This window comes from Sinohyriopsis cumingii, chromosome 4, assembly GCF_028554795.1.
Source record: "Sinohyriopsis cumingii isolate HCF-2022 chromosome 4, ASM2855479v2, whole genome shotgun sequence".
Classification (NCBI taxonomy): Eukaryota; Metazoa; Mollusca; class Bivalvia; order Unionida; family Unionidae; genus Sinohyriopsis; species Sinohyriopsis cumingii.
Window position 1 is genome coordinate 74,088,631 of NC_142964.1, and position 21,050 is coordinate 74,109,680.

General features: G+C 35.9%; 1 protein-coding gene across 1 annotated transcript in view; it reads right to left on the minus strand.

Annotated features, from left to right (window-relative positions):
• Positions 1-8,071: 8,071 nt before the first annotated feature.
• The window catches only part of LOC149801456 (putative ATP-dependent RNA helicase DDX49), a 120,866-nt gene continuing 107,887 nt past the window's right edge, over positions 8,072-21,050 (minus strand). The window contains exons 6-8 of the mRNA XM_089956803.1: positions 15,512-15,600; positions 11,677-11,749; positions 8,072-8,094 (exon numbers count right to left, since the gene is read on the minus strand). Coding sequence (XP_089812929.1) covers positions 8,087-8,094; positions 11,677-11,749; positions 15,512-15,600 — 170 coding nt within the window. The 3' untranslated portion in view covers positions 8,072-8,086. The remainder of the gene's footprint in view (positions 8,095-11,676; positions 11,750-15,511; positions 15,601-21,050) is intronic.

The following is a 21,050-nucleotide window of genomic DNA, read 5'->3' on the forward strand; positions in this document are numbered from 1 at the left end:
TTTCCAATTACTCATCGGGTGATCACGTGAATTCACCTATTATGCCTCCATATTACATATGTATGTACGTACATATGCACGTATGTATGTACGTATGTATGAATGAAGTTAAGCAGTATTTCATCGCATTACAGGCTATATAGTGCCAGTTAAAATTAAGTTCTAAACCTGTAAAGATGAAAAGGTTTTTGTTTCCTTTCGAACGCTATTGCAAGCTTTGCTTTCTGTATATACTCATCGATATGTGTACATGGTGTAAATAAGGCAATTTATCATACAATGAACAAATAAAAGCTTTGTGAATCTAAGGGTGTTTGTCTATAGGTATAGTTAGTTGACTTCCCATTTTTAACAATACAATTGTTTTCAATATTATCATATATAATCTATTGTTTCAATCAAAATTCAATGATTTGTTTATTCAAGCACGACAAACATGTTTCTGCTGTCTATATTCATCAATTTCAGCAGCTGCCGTTCAGGTTCAGTGGTGAGCTAAGCTGGATTCATGACCAAAAGAGTGCGTGTTTGAATCCTGCCATTCGAACAGCCTGTGTCAACTATTTTGGTTTGTCCCTGCGCAATACACTATCATCCAAATCTAGTGGCACCAACCGTCCCTTTAGTTTGACACACAAAAGAATGGAAACAACTTTCTAGCAACTAATTGGTGCAGTATACCATTACTATTATCTAAAAGTTAAAGAGCTTACAATATAAAGGTAAAAGGCATGAGAAGAAGATGTCTCAATGTAGGTCTGAAGATAGGTGGAGAGAGAGAGAGAGAGAGAGAGAGAGAGAGAGAGAGAGAGAGAGAGATGTATTGGTATCAATATTATTTCGGTAAGTAACAAAGAATAATAAAATCAGCGATAGTGGCAGGCGTTAAGTACGCTATATCCAAAGATTACAGCTTTATTAAATGTCAGCATTATATTTTGTACTCCATAATTGAACTGATTTAAATCAATTGGAAAATGACAACAAAATTTTGATTAAATTAAAATGGCATTGATCCAATGGGTTTTACAAATTGCTAGTGAGATGATCATTAGTAATTTTCCATACTCAGAGCGTTTGAAATTTTCGGCAATATCACTCTGACTTCATCAGACAATAATGTTGATCAAGTGACCTATAACAGTCACGTGATATGTGTGTGTGTGTGTGTGTGTGTGTGTGTGTGTGTGTGACAGTTTATAGTGATGTCTAGCACTGGGGCATCATGCCGCAGACATGTAGCATGATTTCACACCCAGTCACATTATCCTGACGCCAGGCCGACCAGTCCTAACATAACCTCTTAATGCTGAGCGCCAAGCGAGGTAACTGTTAGTACCATTGTTGTAAGTCTTTGGTATGACTCAGCCGGGGATCGAACCCACGACCTCCCGCATCCGAGGCGAGCGCTCTAACCACTAGGCCACCGGAGCGGTCTCAGCTGATCTGAGATCAGACTTTCAAAAATTAAATGATACAGTAAGATTTCAGAGAATAAAAAAAACCTACCATGCTTTAAAAAAGATTAATAAAATATTTTTCAAACAAAAATAAACTGACATTTCGATACATTATAATTTTCTATATTATAATTAATACAAAGTCTAATAGATTTGCAGAATATAGATGTATGATATTGTATGTAGAGGATATCAGATGGGTAACGATTTAATGCTGAATTATGAAACATGTTGAATAATTACAAACTTTTGCTAAGCCTTGCATAACTTCAATATTAAATCATTAACCATCGTATATTTTGTTTGACATATGGTTTTCAGTTTTGTAAAAAGAGTCTAGATAGCAGGAAGAACAAATGATTTTCAACATTTCATTCCATTCTGGTCAAACACTGCAATTTTCAATTTTTCCCTGTGACACAATGTCTGAGATGCAAGTTAAAGCAATATTGCACAATACAATAACCAATACAATTTAAAAGTTGACTTTTATTTTACAAATTATAACAGAAAGAGTACCTGTCATTCCAAATCAACAGTCAACACAGAAAACACAATTTTTAACACTGGATCAATCTCCAATTTAAATTTCTATGTGATGTGACATATTTCACTCAGGTAGGACAGTCCAGATGCCATATTCATGGAATGCTATGAGACTTTTAACATTTCCACCAAACTGTATCAATTCCACAAGGGACATTCACCACAGATGTAGTATTCGGATATGGCAGAATAAATAACATATTCCATTTGTTGGTTATTTGTCTGACGTGATGCTTACTGAATGCAGTAACTAGCGTCGTTGGAAACGTTTCCTAAGAGAGGTGAGTTTATTTACTCCTAAAGGTTATTTCTTAAACAACTGCCTGTCCCAGGGGTGGGGTGCATGATCAATACCATGTCATAAAAGCAATGTCAAGGGAAATGTCTTTATTACAACAGGCTCTCAGGCGTTTATCTGCATATACTCTGTATGGTGGTATTGGACAGCATGGTGGACTACTCATGTTGTATGGAGAGTTTTCATGTAGGCTAAATGGGCCATATTCCGACATACATAACCACTAATGTGCATTGTTGTCTTTGTCGCCCTTATTTTCCTAACGTCTTTTCAGCTGCCGACTGGAAAGACACTTACCACATTGCTACGGTAAAAGTAATAATAACATAAAATGGTAATATAACAATTCCCCATGGTCGCAGCCAATCAATAAAAAGAATTCTGTGCAATGATTTCTTTGGTTTATCTGGGCCCATCATATTCACAAGAAATGATATGTTAACTTGCTGACACATCAAATACATGGATCACCTACAAACACAATTTATAAACTGTGCCAAATATGTGGCAATGAATATAATAGTACAAATACACAAAGGAGAAATAGGTTAATGCATGGTTCTAAAAAATGTTAAGTACTATTTCTATAAACTATAATATATAGTCGAGAAAATTTCTACATAAAACTAATTAAATCCTTATGAAGTATGGATATATATATATATATATATATATATATATATATATATATATATATATATATATATATATGCTACAAACACACAAATAAGAAATAAGGTTAATGCATGGTTCTAACTTTGGACATTGTTCCAGCATTATTCATATGATTGCTCTACAATAAAATAAACAATTTCAAATGCATGGTGAATAGGCTCCTTTGAATATATATATATATATATATATATATATATATATATATATATATATATATATATATATATATATATAGGTTACTGCATTTGTATGGAAAAATATGAACAAGTTTTTTGGATGGAATACTGCATGACCTTGGGAGTACAGTATATCCATCCGACAAAACGAGTTCATATTTTCCCATACAAATGCAGTAACCTTTCTATTATATGCTCATTTTTTTAATTCCACCTAAGGCTTAATTATATAAACAAAATACACTACAAGAAGCAATGTAAATGAATGTATGCCGTATTCCAAACTAAATAGTAATAATAATAATGAGGACTTTGTATAGCGCCTAATCTTTAGAAGCTCTAAACGCCTTACAACATTAGACAACACCTATAAGATAAAAAAACATATAATGATATGATAACAAAAACAAACACCATGGAATTAGAAAACATTAAAAAAAAAAATGCTGAGAATATTTAAGGTAGGAAACATTATTAGGTTTTTAAGTTTGTTATTGCAGTCGAAATAAGTGAATTTTTAGAGCCCCCTTGAATGTGATCACTGTGTCTTTGTGTCTAAGTTCAGTGGGCAATTCATTCCACGTTGCTGGGCCCTGGTATGCAAAAGAATGCTGTCCATATGACTTTGTTTTCATAGTGGGAATAATGAGTACACGATTGTCAGAAGAGGAGCGTAAGTATCTTGCTGGTGTGTACACATGGGTGAAGTTGGATAGGTATGTTGGACTAGAGTCCGACAGTGAAACGTAGCACAGAGAACAAATTTTGTATTTGATTCTGGATCGAATGGATAGCCAGTGTAGGGTACAGAGCAGCGGGGAGGTATGCTCAGTTCATGGTACTTTAAGTATGGTCCGAGCAGCTGTGTTTTGAACTTTTTGAAGTTTCTGGAGCAGATATTGAGATGAACCAGAAAGAATTGCGTTACAATAGTCCAGTCTTGAAAGTACTAATGAACACACAAGTGTTTTAGTGGCATCAACTGAAAGATATTTGCGAATTGAGCTGATGCGTCTCAGCTCAAGATATGCAGCCTTGCATATGTTCATGACATGTTTGTGCAATGTGAGAGTACTGTCCAGAGTAACACCTAGGTTTCGTACTGATTGTGTGAATTTAATGTTGGTGTTGCTGATATTTATTGTTTGAGGTAAAGGATGTAAATGAGAAAGTCTTTGTGTTGTGATCAGAATGGCCTCAGTTTTATCATCATTCATCTGCAGCTTGTTACATGTCATCCATGATTTCACATCAGAACTGCACCTCTCTACACCTTGGATGGTAGCATCAACTTCAGTTGGGTGGCTAGATTTGTATATTTGGGTGTCATCAGCGTACATTTGGTGAGACACTGGATAATGATCTATGACATTTGAGAGCGACTGAGTGTACAGAATGAAGAGAACAGGTCCAAGAACATACGCCTGTGGAACACCACAACATAGATCAACTGGGCTGGAGTGTATTCCATTTACATACACAATGCGTGTCTTGTTGACCAAGTAGGACTTGAACCACAGTAAGGCCGTCGTACCTCAAGGAGGGTGAGGACTGTAATTTGCCCGGTATCCAAAGCAGAGAGAATGTCATTAACTACGTTTAGAAGAGTAGTTTCAGTACTGTGGCAAGAGCGATATGCAGATTGTATATGACTAAAAAGACAGTGTGAATTCAGAGGAGATAAAAGCTGGGATAGAACAACCTTTTGTAAGTTTTTTTTTATATGAATGGGAGATTAGAAACTGGACGATAGTTCTTTAAATAGTTATGGTCGAAGGTTGGTTTCTGCAGAGGCTTTACAATAGCAGTTTTGAAAATTATGGGAATTCCCCAGATGAGAGAGAGGTATTAATAACATCAGTTGGTGAAGGCAATACTGGATCTAAGCACTCAAGCAGCAGTGATGTTGGAACTGGATGAAGTTCACATGACTTTGGTGCACTCTTCATCAGGATTGTATGTACGAAATCCATAGAGACAGGTTCAAATACTGCTAATGGTTGCCGCTCAAATTCTGTATCCCAACTGTATGGTGACGACGAGTCAATTGCAATTGTGGTGTCAAGCTTATCTCTAATGGTTTGTACTTTGTCACGGAAGAAATTTCAAACATGTCCGGAAGGTCGACTGGAGCGAAGGTAGCTGGAAGTGGTGTAGATTTGTTCCTTGACATTAGCTTGTTAGTAATCTCAAAGAGCTCTTTGCAGCTTGAACTTTCCATGATCTTAGTAGTGTAGTGGGCTGATTTCGCTGCATGGACTATATTTGTGACATTCTTCTTAGCGGCTTCATAGATTTGCTTATGAATAGTGAGTCTGGTGGAAAGCCAAAGCCTCTCAGCTTTACGGCAATCTCTTTTAGCATTGCGAAGCTGGTCCCTAACACTGCTATACCATGAAGAACACTTTTGAATTGATACTCTACACAAGCGCAGATTCATCATTACATAACAACTGCATTATTAATGAGCACATAACACCAGCCAGATAAATTTGAACTTGTTGCGCGCTAGACATAAGTTTCGGAAGAAAACGGCGCTTTTGTCTACTTAAAATTGAAATTTGGAGTCATATTGTGTATGAATGTACATTGCAACAAGTTTTCCATTTGATCTAGAACGAATAGATTTTGGTATTTTTGTTGATTCTACGAAATTTCGTATAGACTGGATTCATCTGGGCAAATGTTTATTTCATTTTGAGTGCAGAAAGGAGGATGTAACTGCACCTATAATATAGTCGATATTACAGTACAGTTTCGAAATGTGTAATCAAGCTTGGGAAATCATAACATGGCTCATGTAATTCGGATTTGCAGAACTAAGAAAGTACATTTTGAGGAAATTCAGAATGTAAAACTGTAAGTATATTTTTTGCCATTCTTATTACCAGCTAAAGGAGACAGCTTATGCGTTTATAACTTGCATATTATGTGTAGGTACCAAGAAATTTTATGAAATCTGGCGTTTATCGCCAAAATCCGAAACACTGTATCAAAAACGTTAACACGGAATGTAGCAAAGCAACTGGTATGTGGCAGCCTACGAAACATCTGCTTTAGTTCATTCAGAAACAAATGTAATCAACCAAAATGTAAAGCGTCTGCTACACGAGAGTACATGATTTGTTTACAAAGTAGTTTCGAATACACTATTGGTCACACGTGTCGTGCGCGTGAGTGCAATATGAAGGTGTGCAATATCGTAAAATCTGCACGATTCTGACAATATAAAGTAAACGAAGAAAGAAATGAGCATAAAATAATTAAATATTACTTGGACAATGCATACTATAGTGGCTGATCCAGAAATATCGTGTGGTCTAAACAGGTAGAGGAGTCTCTGTAACAGAATCCATGGCAGGTGCCAAGAAGGATTTTTAGCAGATCTTTAGCATACTATGGAGCATCTAAACTGTAAAGAAAACGTTATGAAACATTCTGATTGTTCCATGCGCCTTTTCTTTGGGGTGGGGAGTGGTGTTGAAGCTTCTCTTGCTGTTCTGACACATGCATCCCTGAGATAAACAGTGTCATATTATTTCATTTTGAATTGTATACAGAAAGGTTTTCTTTCCTTAAATAGTTTTAATCTTTTGAAGATACCTGGTAAATAATGAGAAATATAATATTTAAAAAACTAAAATGTACATTTACATCTAAGATGAAACAATAATGCTTAGCATGGTTTACACCATCCCATAGTATGGTTCAAATGATTGTTTAATATGTTGCAAATTAGCCTTGTCTGAATTCACTTACACCTGATGTATATATCCTGTGGTATTTTCTCTCATATTTGGACTCGTGGTGAAGAACTAGCTCAGTGTGAAGAGGTACATGTCTCACTCTCTCTGTGCATACATACATACATGCATGTATGCATACATATATCCATGCATGCATACATACATGCATGCATGTATGCACGCACACATACATACATACAGTATACATACATATACACACACAAACACAGCTATGTGATTGTGTCATATTTGGTGTAGGTCTTTCACTTCTGGAACAGCTAACTCCAGCTGGAGAGCTAGCTGCCTCCTTACCATATATATATATATATATATATATATATATATATATATATATATATATATATATATATACCAAAATATACAATATGAATATCTTACATGGAAAGTTTGATGAAATCCGTGAATGAAACCCCTTTCCACTAGAGTTCATGGATGACACATTTATACATATTATATAGTTAATATCTGTAATAGCAAATTAAACCCTATGCAATACTATAAATAAAATCATAATGGTATTCTGTGCATGGTTTTTGTTCAAGAACCGAGTCTGAAAGGTGAACTTGCAGTTTGGTTATTTCCTATGGGTGACTGCTTAAAACAGGTTTTAAAACGTTGGCTCTTGACTGAGATCCACTTCCTCAGTATTGCTTGATATTGGTCAATTTAAAAGGATAAGTAACTAACCGTCAGTCTTGATCTGAACTCAGTTTCATTTCTGTTTGTTTTTTAATTTCAGAAAAAAGATTAAATTTAGGATAAATACATTAGCTTTATTATTTCCATGCTTCTAAATCTGCAGGAATGTGAGATAAATGTCTCTTTTTACTTATCAAGAGCCAGTCAGGGGTACCTTGTCAAGAGCCAGTCAGGGGTACTTTGTCAAGAGCTAGTCAGGGGTACTTTGTCAAACAGACCAACAGTTTAAAACAGATAATAGCAGCCAACATCACTGTAATGGCTGCTGTCAGAACTTTTAAGTGCTTTACAGCAACATAAACGACAAAAAGGATAGGTTTAGGTTTCCCAACTGGAATTTTATTGCACTTTTTTGTTACAAAATATTTGTAATAAAGATCTCAATTTTTCTTATTTTTCTTTTTGAAATGTTCTTTCCTCTTAAACTTTTCTTGTATTCTCTTCTTTTTGTTTTGTTCCTCTTGCTCAGGGTCCTGAAGAAAAAAAGAAATCATGGCAACAATTAAAATAAAAAGTTAAACCATTCATGTAGATCCATTTTAAATTCTAATACTGAGCAAAACTTTCATAAACCTTACAGAAAATGGAAAGACTTTCTTTCTTTCATATATGTCTTCATCCTGAGAGTATGAAATTAAAGCTACATGTCTCCGAAATTTGGACAGAATAACATAATATAGGTGTTGTCTAATGTTGTAAAGCGCCTATAGCTTCTAAAGATTAGGCACTATACAAAGTCCTCATTATTATTATTATTATTAGTTTGAACACCTCATTCACTTCAAACATGCTGACAGGAATATGCATAGATTTCATGCACGTGCAGATAGCTAACCACCCTCAGAGGTATTATACACCCTTAGCATATATTACTAAGATCTGCATATGATAGTGAACACCAAAACAATATTTTACACTAAACGTCGTGAATTTTAAAGCAGTTAAACAAATATTAACTAACGCAAAGGTACTATAGCTCTGACATTAGAAATAATTACTTTTTTATCCAATGATGTAACGTAAAATATCTGCTGCATCATCTTAGTACAGCAGTTTGTCTGGCTTTTATAAATGACCTTTATTCATCATAAACTACGTGAATTAATCTGAGTATACCATAGCAAAGGGCAGCTTTTTTGTGTCAAACCAAGGATATCGACAGGTCATTCTTGCAGATAGAATGGAATTATTACAGCTTTTCTATCATACTGGTTTTATATGGTCATATTAAACAGTTTGGTTTAAGGCAGAGTCAAGAATGAACCCTGTAACCTTTTTGAAGCCATCCAAAAGCTACAAACCCATTAACATGGATCCATTTTTAAACCAAACAAAAACAGTAACATGAAAAAGCTAATCCATCTATGTTCATCTGCATGCAGTACATTATGTTTAATTTCCTGAAGACTTTTGTGCCATTCTTCGCTTTTTAATGTTCGAACACTTTAGTCTCAACTGGCACAATATAGGCATATTTTGTAATGCAGTCCCACTGATCACTAATACATATGAATTGTAAACAATATTTACTCCAACAAAAGCATGAAAAATAAAATACAAAGAACTAATCAAAATATCAATGAGGACTTAACAAACAAGAAGAAAATTTAAAGTGTGGCGTATAATGTATGGGTTAACATTATATAACGAACGAAAATGTTTTTGTAGGGATCAAATAAGAGCAAAGGTTACATAAATAAATAACAGACATACTGGGTTGTCCTAGTTGTCCAAACAGTTTGTGTTGAACCAGAAACAAATGATCACATTCTAACTGATACGACAGGTAGTTCATTCTATCACAATCTAACTTATATGACAGGTAGTTCAGACTATCACATTCGAACTGATATGACAGGACTGAAAGAACCACCGACCCATGAGACTATCACATTCTAACTGTTGTGACAGGTACTTCAGACTATCACATTCTAACTGATATGACAGGTACTTCAGACTATCACATTCTAACTGTTGTGACAGGTATTTCAGACTATCACATTCTAACTGATATGACAAGTAGTTCTATCACATTCTAACTATGACAGGTAGTTCAGACTATCACATTCTAACTGATATGACAGGTAGTTCTGACTATCACATTCTAACTGTCATGACCAGTAGTCCAGACTATCACATTCTAAGTAGTTCAGACTATCACATTCTAAATGATATGACAGGTAGTTCAGACTATCGCATTCTAACTGATATGACGGGTAGTTCAGACTATCACATCCAAGGATGTTATTTCATCTGCACAAAAATCATAGGTGTTCCAAATGGGTATTTCAAGTGTTCTTACTCTCAAGTTCTAATTATGATATTTTGGCCTAACATTCCAAAAAGATTTCCTGTTACAAAGATGTTCAAGTACCTCAAACACTGATGTGATATATCATGCAAACACATCAAAATCTATGTGAATTTTGGAGACAAGTCTCACTAATTGTTTTGTCTCTATTTGTTGTTGCTGTTATAGAGTTTAAGCCATTTTTCAGCACAAGGTAAGCTATACATGGCAGCCAGTAGAAACGGTGGAGGAAGAATCCAAGAAAACCCTGGAAAAAACCACCAACCCATGAGAAGCTACTGGCAAGCTTTCTCACGTACCCACATTGGCCGAGGCTGAAACTCGAACCCTTGCAGACAGAGATGAGCTAGCAGCTGAAGTAATGAATATTTTAACCTCTGCATTGGTACACACCCAGCTAGGCATCTGTTGTTGTTGTAGTTGTAGGGTTTAACGCCACTTTTCAGCACATGATAGGTTATACATGGCGGCCAGTATTAATGGTGGTGGAAGAACCCTGGAAATCTCCGGAAAGAACCACCGACCCTCGAGAAGCTACTGTCAAGCTTTCTCACATACCCACATTGGCCAAATCCGAGACTCGAACCCATGCAGGCAGAGGTGAGATGGCAGTGATCCGTACCGGAGACCGCTTTAGACCACTCGGCCACTCGAGGCGCTCCAGCTAGGCATTTTTCTATCACAAGGAAATGTTAAAAAAAGAAACATCCAATTTTTCTTACTGAAGTAGTGGACAATGGTGTTAGATTAATTAATGGGTAAATCATGTATTTCATGCATATTCAAAAGAAAATGCTACAAATGAAATGAGAATTTCGGTTATAACTGTAGCTTGAAAATAGATATGAATGTGTTCATCCTATATGGGGCCATTCATTTAGTATGTAGACAAAAATCTGACAAAGCTTGACCCCCCTCCCTGTACACATACATACTTTTCTACATACAGTTGGTCTCCTATATTGACAGATATGGTACAAACTGAAATGAGGCATGTCAAAATGTTGTTTGCTGTATGTACCAAATTAATTGCAACCTCTCCATTTTTTTTGACGGTATGCCTCACAAAGTAAAACTCCATCAATGAAGAGTTCTGTAATTTACTTCTGCTTGCTTTGGTTCCTAAATCACCTTCTTTTTACACCCCCTCACCAGTGTACGTATGCTTGATGCCCCCCCCCCCATTCTTTAGAATGGCTTATATTTAACCCATACAGAAACAATCAAGGATTAATAATATTAAACGTGTTTAATAAAACAGATAGTCCACCGATGTTGAATGTCTGGCTGCATCAAAGAAATAAGCTGTGTAACTTCAAAAAGTTTGTCCAGTGTCCAATAAAATTCAAATGCTTTCAGTCAAACAGGTTACGTATTAGACAAATTATTATCGATCCCCCCCCCCCCCCGTTTCCTATGCATAGGTACGTTATCAGTAGAACCCACCCCAATGCAAGCGTATATATTTGGGTTAACACCACCTCCCGCCTTGATGCAAATGTACTAAACGGATGGCTCCTATAGTGTCACATAAACATGATACAATGATACATGTAGTAAATTAAAGAGAGGTCAAATAAAGGTGAGTAGACTCTCTAATCAAAAACTACAGATAACATGGCCATTGTAAGGCTGCTAGGAAAGGAACTTAAAATAAATATTTACTTGCATATATAAAGCATAGTACAACTGATTATATTGTAGTGTCAAATAACTGAAAGAATAGCATCTGATATGTTACTACCTTCCCTTGAAGAATTTTTTTCTTTTCTTTTGTTTATTTCTTTTTTCTCTCCATATTCTCCTTCATCAAGCCTCTGCAAATAATATCAATTTTAAAATGTATTTTACTTTTCATGATTGCTTGACTGATGTCCAAATTACTATCATCAAAACATGAGTCCTCAAAGAGATTGACAGTTTAATGACTACTAAGATATTCCAGGAGTTCAATTTAAGACCATTTTTTGTTCTTCAAGAAAGTATTGAAAACTATCATTGATATTTATGAGCAATAACAAGATTTTGAAATCTGCCTGCTGTTATGGCCTTTTTGGATTCAAGATCTACACCATTTTCATTTTGGACAAACTTTACATCATTATAAATCAATTGGTAAAAAACCCATTTTGAATACAACCATCAAGTAAGAAGTAATATTAACTTTAGTTTAATAATGGCTGCTAAGGTGACACCACACCGGTGGCCTAGTGGTTAGAGCGTCCACTTCGGATGCAGGAGGTCATGGATTCGATCCCCGGCCGAGTCATACCAAAGACATGGAAAAATGGTACTAACAACTGCCTCGGTTGGCGCTCAACATTAAGAGGTTAGTGTTAGGACTGGTCGGCCTGGTGTCAGGATAATGTGACTGGGTGGGACATCATGCTACATATCTGCAGCATTATGCCCCAGTGCTAGACATCACTATAAACTGGCACATTGCAGACATCGTAGTGATATGACTGAAAAATTGTTAAATCTACGTTAAAAATCAAAATCACATCACATTACATCCATATTGGGATACATAATGGGAATAATGAGATATGAGTGTCAAAAAGGAACATAAGTATCTTGCTGGTGTGTACACGTGGGTAAGGTTGGATAGGTATGTTGGACTGGAGCCCTTCAGCGAAACATAGCACAGGGAACAAAGTTTGTTTTATTCTGGATCGAATGGATAAACAGTGTAGGGTACAGAGCAGGGGGAGGTATGCTCTGATCGTGGCACTCTAAGGATGATGCAGCAGTTGTGTTTTGAACTTTTTGAAGTTTCTAGAGTAGATACTGAGACGAACCAAATATAATTGAGTTACAATAGTCCAGTTTTGAAAGTACTAAGGAACCCTCAATTAATTTAGTGGCATCAACTGAAAGACAATTGCGAATGGAGCTGATGCATCTCAGTGGAAGATATGCAGCCTTGCACTTGCATATGTTCATGACATGTTGATGCAGTGAGAGTGTTGTCGAGAGTAACACCTAGATTTCATACTGATTGTGTGAATTTAATGTTGGTGTTGCTGATATTTATTGTTTGAGGTAAAGGCTGTGAATGAGGAAGCTTTTGTGTTGAAATCAAAATGGTTTCAATTTATCATCATTCATCTGCAGCTTGTTACATGTCGTCCATGATTTCACATCGGAAATGCACCTCTCTACACCTCTGATGGTAGCATCAACTTCAGTTGGGTGGCTAGATTTGTATCTTTGGGTGTCATCAGCAAACAATTACTGAGACACTGGATGATGATCGATGACACTTGAGAGTGGCTGAGTGTATAGAATGAAGATAACAGGTCCAACTTGGATATATTTGGTCACCTTGTGTGAGCAAGAGAAGTAGACTGTAAGAGTTACTTCCCTTTCCCATCCCCCACCTCTCTCTCCCTCTCTCTCTCTCTCTCTCTCTCTCTCTCTCTCTCTCTCTATATATATATATATATATATATATATATATATATATATATACATACATGCATACACATGGAAAGACGTTTTTTCAGATATCAGGAATATGGCTGGATTCAAAGGTATTGGAGGTTATTTCTTAATATTCATGTTACTGGATAAATATTCTCAGAGAAATATAATAAATTCCCCTGCCACAAGATGAAGGTCACAAATGAAATAGTGCAAGTCAGTGGTTTGTTTCCTTATCCCAGATGTCATGTTTTAACCTCTTTAGATAGTTTTATGAAATATTTCTCAGGTACACACCTTATGAGGTACCTTTTTTAGTATTCTTTTTTTTCATTTTGTCATTATGCTTCCATGATATCTTGTATTGTATTACCTATGTTTATCCTTCTATTCATCTCATGTATTGTGATGTCATATCCAATCCTATCACATGTCTTCTGTTGTGAATTTAATTGCAGAGTATGTTAAAGTTTTTTCTGAAGAGATCATACCACTGTTTGTTGGCAAAACATAATCTGCCAGCACTGTATGACTTGTAACTAATTGCCGTCCATTTTTCTCAAACAGATAAAATTATTCAGAGTATGGGAAATTGCATTTTACTTCCTATCAACCTCACACTTGTTACTAATATGATATCAGATAAACTTGGAACCTTTTTGTCATCATTTGTTTATTTTACGTAAAATTATTCCATTGCTGTTATGTCAGAGATATTTTGATAACCTATGTCAAATCATCCATTGATCTATCATCTCCTAACCACCAATACACCTGTCTATTACTCTGTCCTCCTAAGTCACCCATACACCTGTCCATTGCTGTATCCTCTCTCTAACCACCAATATACCTGCCCATTGCTCTTTTGTCATCTAAATCACCCATACACCTGTCCATTACTCTTTTTTCCTCCTAAATCACCTCCATTCACATGGCTATTACTCTGTTCTCTCCAAAATCACTAATACACCTGACCATCACTATTTTCTCTCCTAAATTACCCATACACCTGTCAATTGCTCTTTTGTCATCTAAATCACCCATACACCTGCCCACGACTCTTTTCTCTTCTAAATAACCCATACACCTGTCCATTACTCTTTAGTCATCTAAATTATCCATACGCCTGTCCTTTGCCATATCAATTCAGTCATAGTAGGAAGGCTAATAATATATATAATGAGATATGACACTGGTCGTGTAGCAGATGTTTGTCATGTGGTGGTAGTGGTGGTGTCAAATACTACTATTTTTAAATTGGGCAATGTGTGCCGTTGATGTTGTTGTGAGGATTGGTTAAGAATAGTCATTGAAGTTGCTTTTGTTGTCATCTTTTTTGTTGTGTCATACTAAAGAAAATATTTTTCCCTTGCATTTTGCGCTAAGACTTTCCACTTTGTTCTTGCCATTTATGAGATAGTAGATCCAGGAAGATATATGGCCACCACAAATCTTGTTATGTTACTCCTCCTGTGAGGATGCTCCTGTTAATATGGGGTTTTCGCTTACAGACTTCCTATGATGTTCTGTTAACCCTGAATGAAAATATTACTGTTGTGATGTCCAATATGGCCACCATAGCAGCCATCTTGAAAATATTGTTGTCACTACTTTAGATTGAAAAGTCATATTGACACGGAGTTTTCACCAGAGGACTTCGTATGATTTCTAGTTGATCTAAATTGAAAATGGTGCCACACAAGCATACAATTTCACTGCCATGGCAGCTATTAAAAAATCATGTTATTGCTGATCTGGAATAGAAATGAATATGAGGTTATCGCTGAGAGATTTTAATGATGTCTCCTTGGTCCTAAATGAAAACATTTCCTATCAGACATCCATTATGGCCACCTTAGCAATGTGTGTGTGTGTGTGTGTGACTTGGATTTTTAATGCAGCTTTAACAATTTTTCAGTCATATCGCTACAATGTCTGCAGTGTAGACACCAAGCAAGGCAGTTGTTAGTACCATTTTTGTAAGGCCTCTGGTATGACTCGGCCGGGGATTGAACCCACGACATCCCGCATCTGAGGAGGATGCTCTAACCACTGGGCCACCGGAGCGGTAAACATGGATGTATAAAACCTGACTATGAATTAATATGAAAAGTGACTTTTGATGGAAGGTGACCATCATAAGTTGTTCTTACTATCTCCGCTTCTCTTCTGGCCACAGCAAATTCCGTCAAGATCTTTAACACCTCCTTCTCCTCTGTCTTGTATTCTGTCATTTTGGCATCTTTCAAAACAAAATTCAAAGTTAACGATGTGTACAATGACTATACTAGACCAGAAAATAAGCATTTGGACTAAATTGGTAGTCCTGATAATCAAGTAATATGCACTGATCTTCAATATGTAGATTCTATTGGAATTTACTTTATACACAGAGTACATGGCTCACACACTATAACAGGATTAATTACAGAGTGTTTTATGACAAAAACTAAACTTTATTTTAAAGGTTATGATTTAAATACTTACAATTAGATGTTTATTGAGAGCATAAATTTGGAAATCATACTGTTAAAAAATAAAAGTATGAAAAACTAAATTCTGTAGAATAGACTGAATTTGAACTTTAACATCTTTTATTTGTGTTGGTATCAGAATTAATAAAAGACATTGTAATAGGGGCAACAGATTTAACAGCAATAAGATATACATCATTTATATATACATACAACATAGTAGAGATCTTCCTTTCAGGTTTAACTAATTACATTATTTTTAACCATATGCCTTTTAAAATTTTTCTTGAACATATATAACTGTCAGTTTACAGTGGAAAGCAAATATTTAAGAGAATTGTTTTTCTCTGAGAATACTTACCGAATCATATTAACGTTAGGGATACAAGCCTGCTACCTCACAAATCCAGCCCCACTAAAAGATGAAAAACATCTTTCCTTTCTATCTCATATAGACCAAGGGCAATAACTCTTGTCCATCACTTTCCTTTGCCACCTCAAGGTATTATTAGCTATTAAGCTGAGCGATATAATAACAAGGATGCTTGCACAGCAGTTTGGTTGTGGGTTTTTATGTAAAGCAATTGGATAAGTATTCTCTGAGAAATGCAATTTATATAAAAATTTGCTTTCTCCTTCAAATACATATCTTTCAAGGGAATGATGCATGGATTCCCCATGTTAATGATAACCAGTTCACCTAGTTACATAAGCAACACAGTTTAGGGTCACTTGATCTGTGACCCATATATATGGAAAATAATTACTGAAATCTTCATACCTACAAAATTTCAAAGGTGAATCCAGCGAAGCCGATAGGCTGAGTTGACTGTTTTAATTGGGCTGCCATCATCAGACCTACCAGATTCAAGACTTGCCTTTGTAATGCTAAATCACTGAGATAAAAGCTCCAGAAGGTTGACTCGGCATGCTGGCCAACAGCTTCTTTATCTTGGAACAAAATGATATATTCAAACACAGGGCTCACAGCGATAGCTCTAATCTCATGAGCGGTAATCTTTATCAGGCAACTCTGATCTTGCAAGACATCCAAGTCCACGGGGCATATAACCCATTTCAGCCACGAAGCATGAGCTTGAGGGATGATATCCTGCTTCCCAGTTTTCACTGGAAGAAAAGAGATGATTGTGTGTACCACAACTAGTCTCTGTAAATTTTCGAGTAGTGCTTGCGTACACGAACAGGATCTTGCATCATCACCTCTCTCAACAGGTCTATGGGAGAGAGAGAGAGAATAAATGATGACTTTGATTGTCAATAGATGGTAATCTATGTGTAGCTACAAAGCTTGGAAATTTCAAAAAGACCATCGAACCATCGAAACTGAAACAAAATTGTCTGGGTCGGTGGAAAGGGCATGTAACTTGCTCACCCTGCATGCTGAACCAAATGTTATCAGGAAACAGGTTTTGTATGATCATAGCTTTAGCGAAGTGTGGGCTAAAGGCTTAAATTTATTTGAACTGAGCCATGTTAAAACTCAGGACTGATTCCACTCTGGAAACAAAATCAACGAACTTGATCAGTTGAGATCAAAACTGACTACAAGATCAGTTGATCTTTATCGTGCTGAATATCACATCTACCATGATGTCTGATATCATTGAGGAGTAGCCTTTGATTGTAATTGTGATCAACTGTTTCTCCTTGAAGAGCCACTGAAAAATTCAACCAGTTGAAGGATTGAGGAACTAACTGGCAGTAGTATAGTCCGGCAACAGAAGGGCACCACAATTGTATGTAATGGCATTGATGCATGCCATTATTACCACTTGTGGCTTCTCCAGTGGGATCCCCATAGCCAGCCAACATGGGCTACACCATTGATGCAGGAATCATCATATCTAGGGAGTAATCATGACTGGTTGATTGAGGGGACTTGAGAAGGGCACCATTGTGCTAGGAACATCATTTGTATGGAGCAAATAAAATGACAGATGATCAAGTCCGCATCTTCAATGAATAATCTGAGAAGTTCCAAGAACTCTCTCGCTGAAATCCAAGTCCTGTTGCACAATCTAAAGAATGTCTGGCTGGTTTCCCTGGTGTACGGACCCAGTACAAACCCCATGTGCCCTGACTTACATGCACAAAGGCCATGCTTGAACGTGGGACACTCCCCCAGTGAGCCAGGAAATAATTGTGTCACTCTCTCCTGGACCAGATAACGCATCTATTCAAAGGCAGACAGTTGTACCATCTCAACATTATTCTCCTCCACTGCCAATGATAGTACTGTGGCTGGCGGGGTGGGGGAGGAGGGGGCCATCGCGTACACAACAAGATTTGCAGTGGAGGTCAACTTTGGATGTTGTTATGTGTATTTTATTTAATTGTTTGTCTGTTAGTTTTTAAAAAAAATTTCATTACATGCTATTGTAATTTAACATTGTGTACTGGACTTGAACTTGTCCAGAATGAGATCAGTTCAGTTTCACCCGATTGACATTTTAAAAATTTATTCATTTCATTGATGTAAACAACTAAAAATAGCTTCATTATCCTCTATGGGTAAATGAATCTTTGCATCTAGTTACTGACCTTGTTTCAAAATCAGTGACAGTTTTGGTCAAAACTTTCTAAAAAATTATTTTTTAATTCTTTCTCAGAGTAAAAATTATTAAGTTGATTCAAGGTCATACTTGGAGTACATGAGGTTTATCACATTCCATATGCTAACAATCTTCTACTTACTTCAAGAAATATATACCAATCTTCTATTTACTTCAAGAAATATATACCTTTACCCTCACCCAGGGATGTATTTTGCATCGTAATCAGTTGTATAAATGATGCTCTGTTAAAGGTTTGTCAGTTTGGGCTCTAAATTTTGACACGTTAAGTTGTGCATTTTGAGTCGTATTGTGACAGTTTGGGCTGAATTTTATTTTCTTCAAATTATTGAATTCAAGTGACTATTTTCCCTGGAAATGCAAAAGTGCTCTGACATAATTCTTGGACAAAGACATTTGCCGGAATTTATACTGAATTCAAAACTGGAATAATAATTGTGTGATTCAACAAGAGACTGGACACTACAGGACTTTGTAGGGTATTCCAGACGTCATCACCTTCTATCTTGAATTTCATCAGGATTCGAACTGAGATTGGATTAAAACTTTTCATTGATAGGACTTGTGTTTAATAATTCTTGGATTATATTTGGACTTAATCTGCAATACCATAAGTTCCTTTTTCCTATTTTTCACTTCGTATTTTAGGGAAATAAATTATTTATTAAATTTTACAAAGCTTGTTGTCTTCAATCTTTTCTGTAACTTAAAGAGCCTATGCTCATAACAATGTATAGTGAGGACATCAAGGTTATCTTTTCTTGACTTATTCCATCGTTCATTCCTTTTTGATGCCTTCTGGACTACTGTAGCCCAGACTTGCTCTGTCCATGTATTATATACACTGCATGCCATGGATGATGTACACTTAGTACTTTAGATACTAGATTCATCATTGTCTGCCTTTGCAATAAACGTCTTGCATTTATTTGACAATTCTACAGAAACAACAAAGAGAAAACAAAGCATAAATGAGCAATTCGGCATGTCGCTAACTCATTAATTCCACCCTCATTACTAATGGAGTAGGTGAAAATGGTGTTGTGCTAACACATGAATGACAACACGAGTACAACAACTGCATGTTGTAATGTTGTCTTAAGTAGACAAAGTCCGTATAGGTGACAAAGTCACTAAAATTAGGAAACAAATTGTAAAAATACAGTGGAACCTTGCTATAACATGATCATTGGGGTAAAAAAAACTGGATCACATTAACAGCAGAGTCGCGTTAATGTGGGGTTTTACAGTATTTTACTTTTTTCAGAGAACAACGCATTGGTATTCATGTCTAATGTACATCATGAATAGGGTATCCATACCATTTACTATTGTGCCGTCTTGGCATGCAATTTATCCATAATGCATGTAATTCCATTGAAAAATTGCACACAGATTTAAAATATTCAATAATTTTGTCACAGAACATTGTGTCTGAATTCAACGTAAAATATGTAGCATTAACAGAGGATTAACACCGTTTACTTACCATTTGATGTTGTACCGTCGTGGCATGCAGTTAATCTATAATAAATTTAATTCCGTTGCAAAAATTGCATACATATTTAAAGTATTCAGTAATTTTGTCACTGATCATTATGTGTCTGAATTCAATAGGAAAAATTAATAGCAAAATTAGCTTAAGAAAGACGAAGCACACCTATGGTTCATTACGTTCCAGGGTCTATGAATGGTGTCTGTACAAATTTCATACTGCTAAAATTTTATCATATGCATTTCCGTGTACCTTTATCTATTGTAAATTTCCAATAATTAACACCTGTAAATTTCCAACAATTAACACATTTGAATGACTACGGCAAGAATAATTAACAAACAACACATGCTTTCAGCATGCATATAACTTTTACTTCAGATTTTGTGAATATTGAAAGAAACATGTGAAAAATACTTTTATAAAGATTTTTAAGCTGAACACATGTACAATTTCATAACCTTTCAATTTCCAGCTAATGAAGTGGACATTATTTTCGGGTCAAATGATTGCGTCTAATAACACAGCAAAGCCCAAACATGTTGGCGGTTTTACATTTTTTGATGTTTATGAAATTGTGAAAATCTTTTATCAACCACCGCATTGTCTGCTGCTTTATTGTGTATGCAGTTAAAGAAGAAACACATGTCGGCAACTGTTTGAGCAACGATTTTATACCGAATTAATTGAAGACAATCACAAAGACGACTTACTGGCTTTACTCATGGATCAGTAATAAGTAACATTTCTGATAATGTTTATTTTCGTATAACACTTCAAGAACCTGGTGAAATTGTTAAATTTCTGAAGCCATGCCAAGATCGTATTATATTGGAATTCATACGTGAACTCTTCCTCCAAATGATAATAAACATTTTGCACATTATTTCTCGTACTTTAAAAAAATATATTTTTCCAGGTACATTCGCATTCATACACAATATCTTCCCCAAAATGATAATACATTTTTATACACTATTTCACGAACTTTGAAATTTAAAAAATTTCATGTCCAAATGAATGTATAACATTTCGGGAACCACGCCACAACTGTGTTATATCCGAATTCGCGTTATCGTGGGGATCATCATAGCGGGGTCATACTGTACCTGTAGAGGAACCCGTAGAA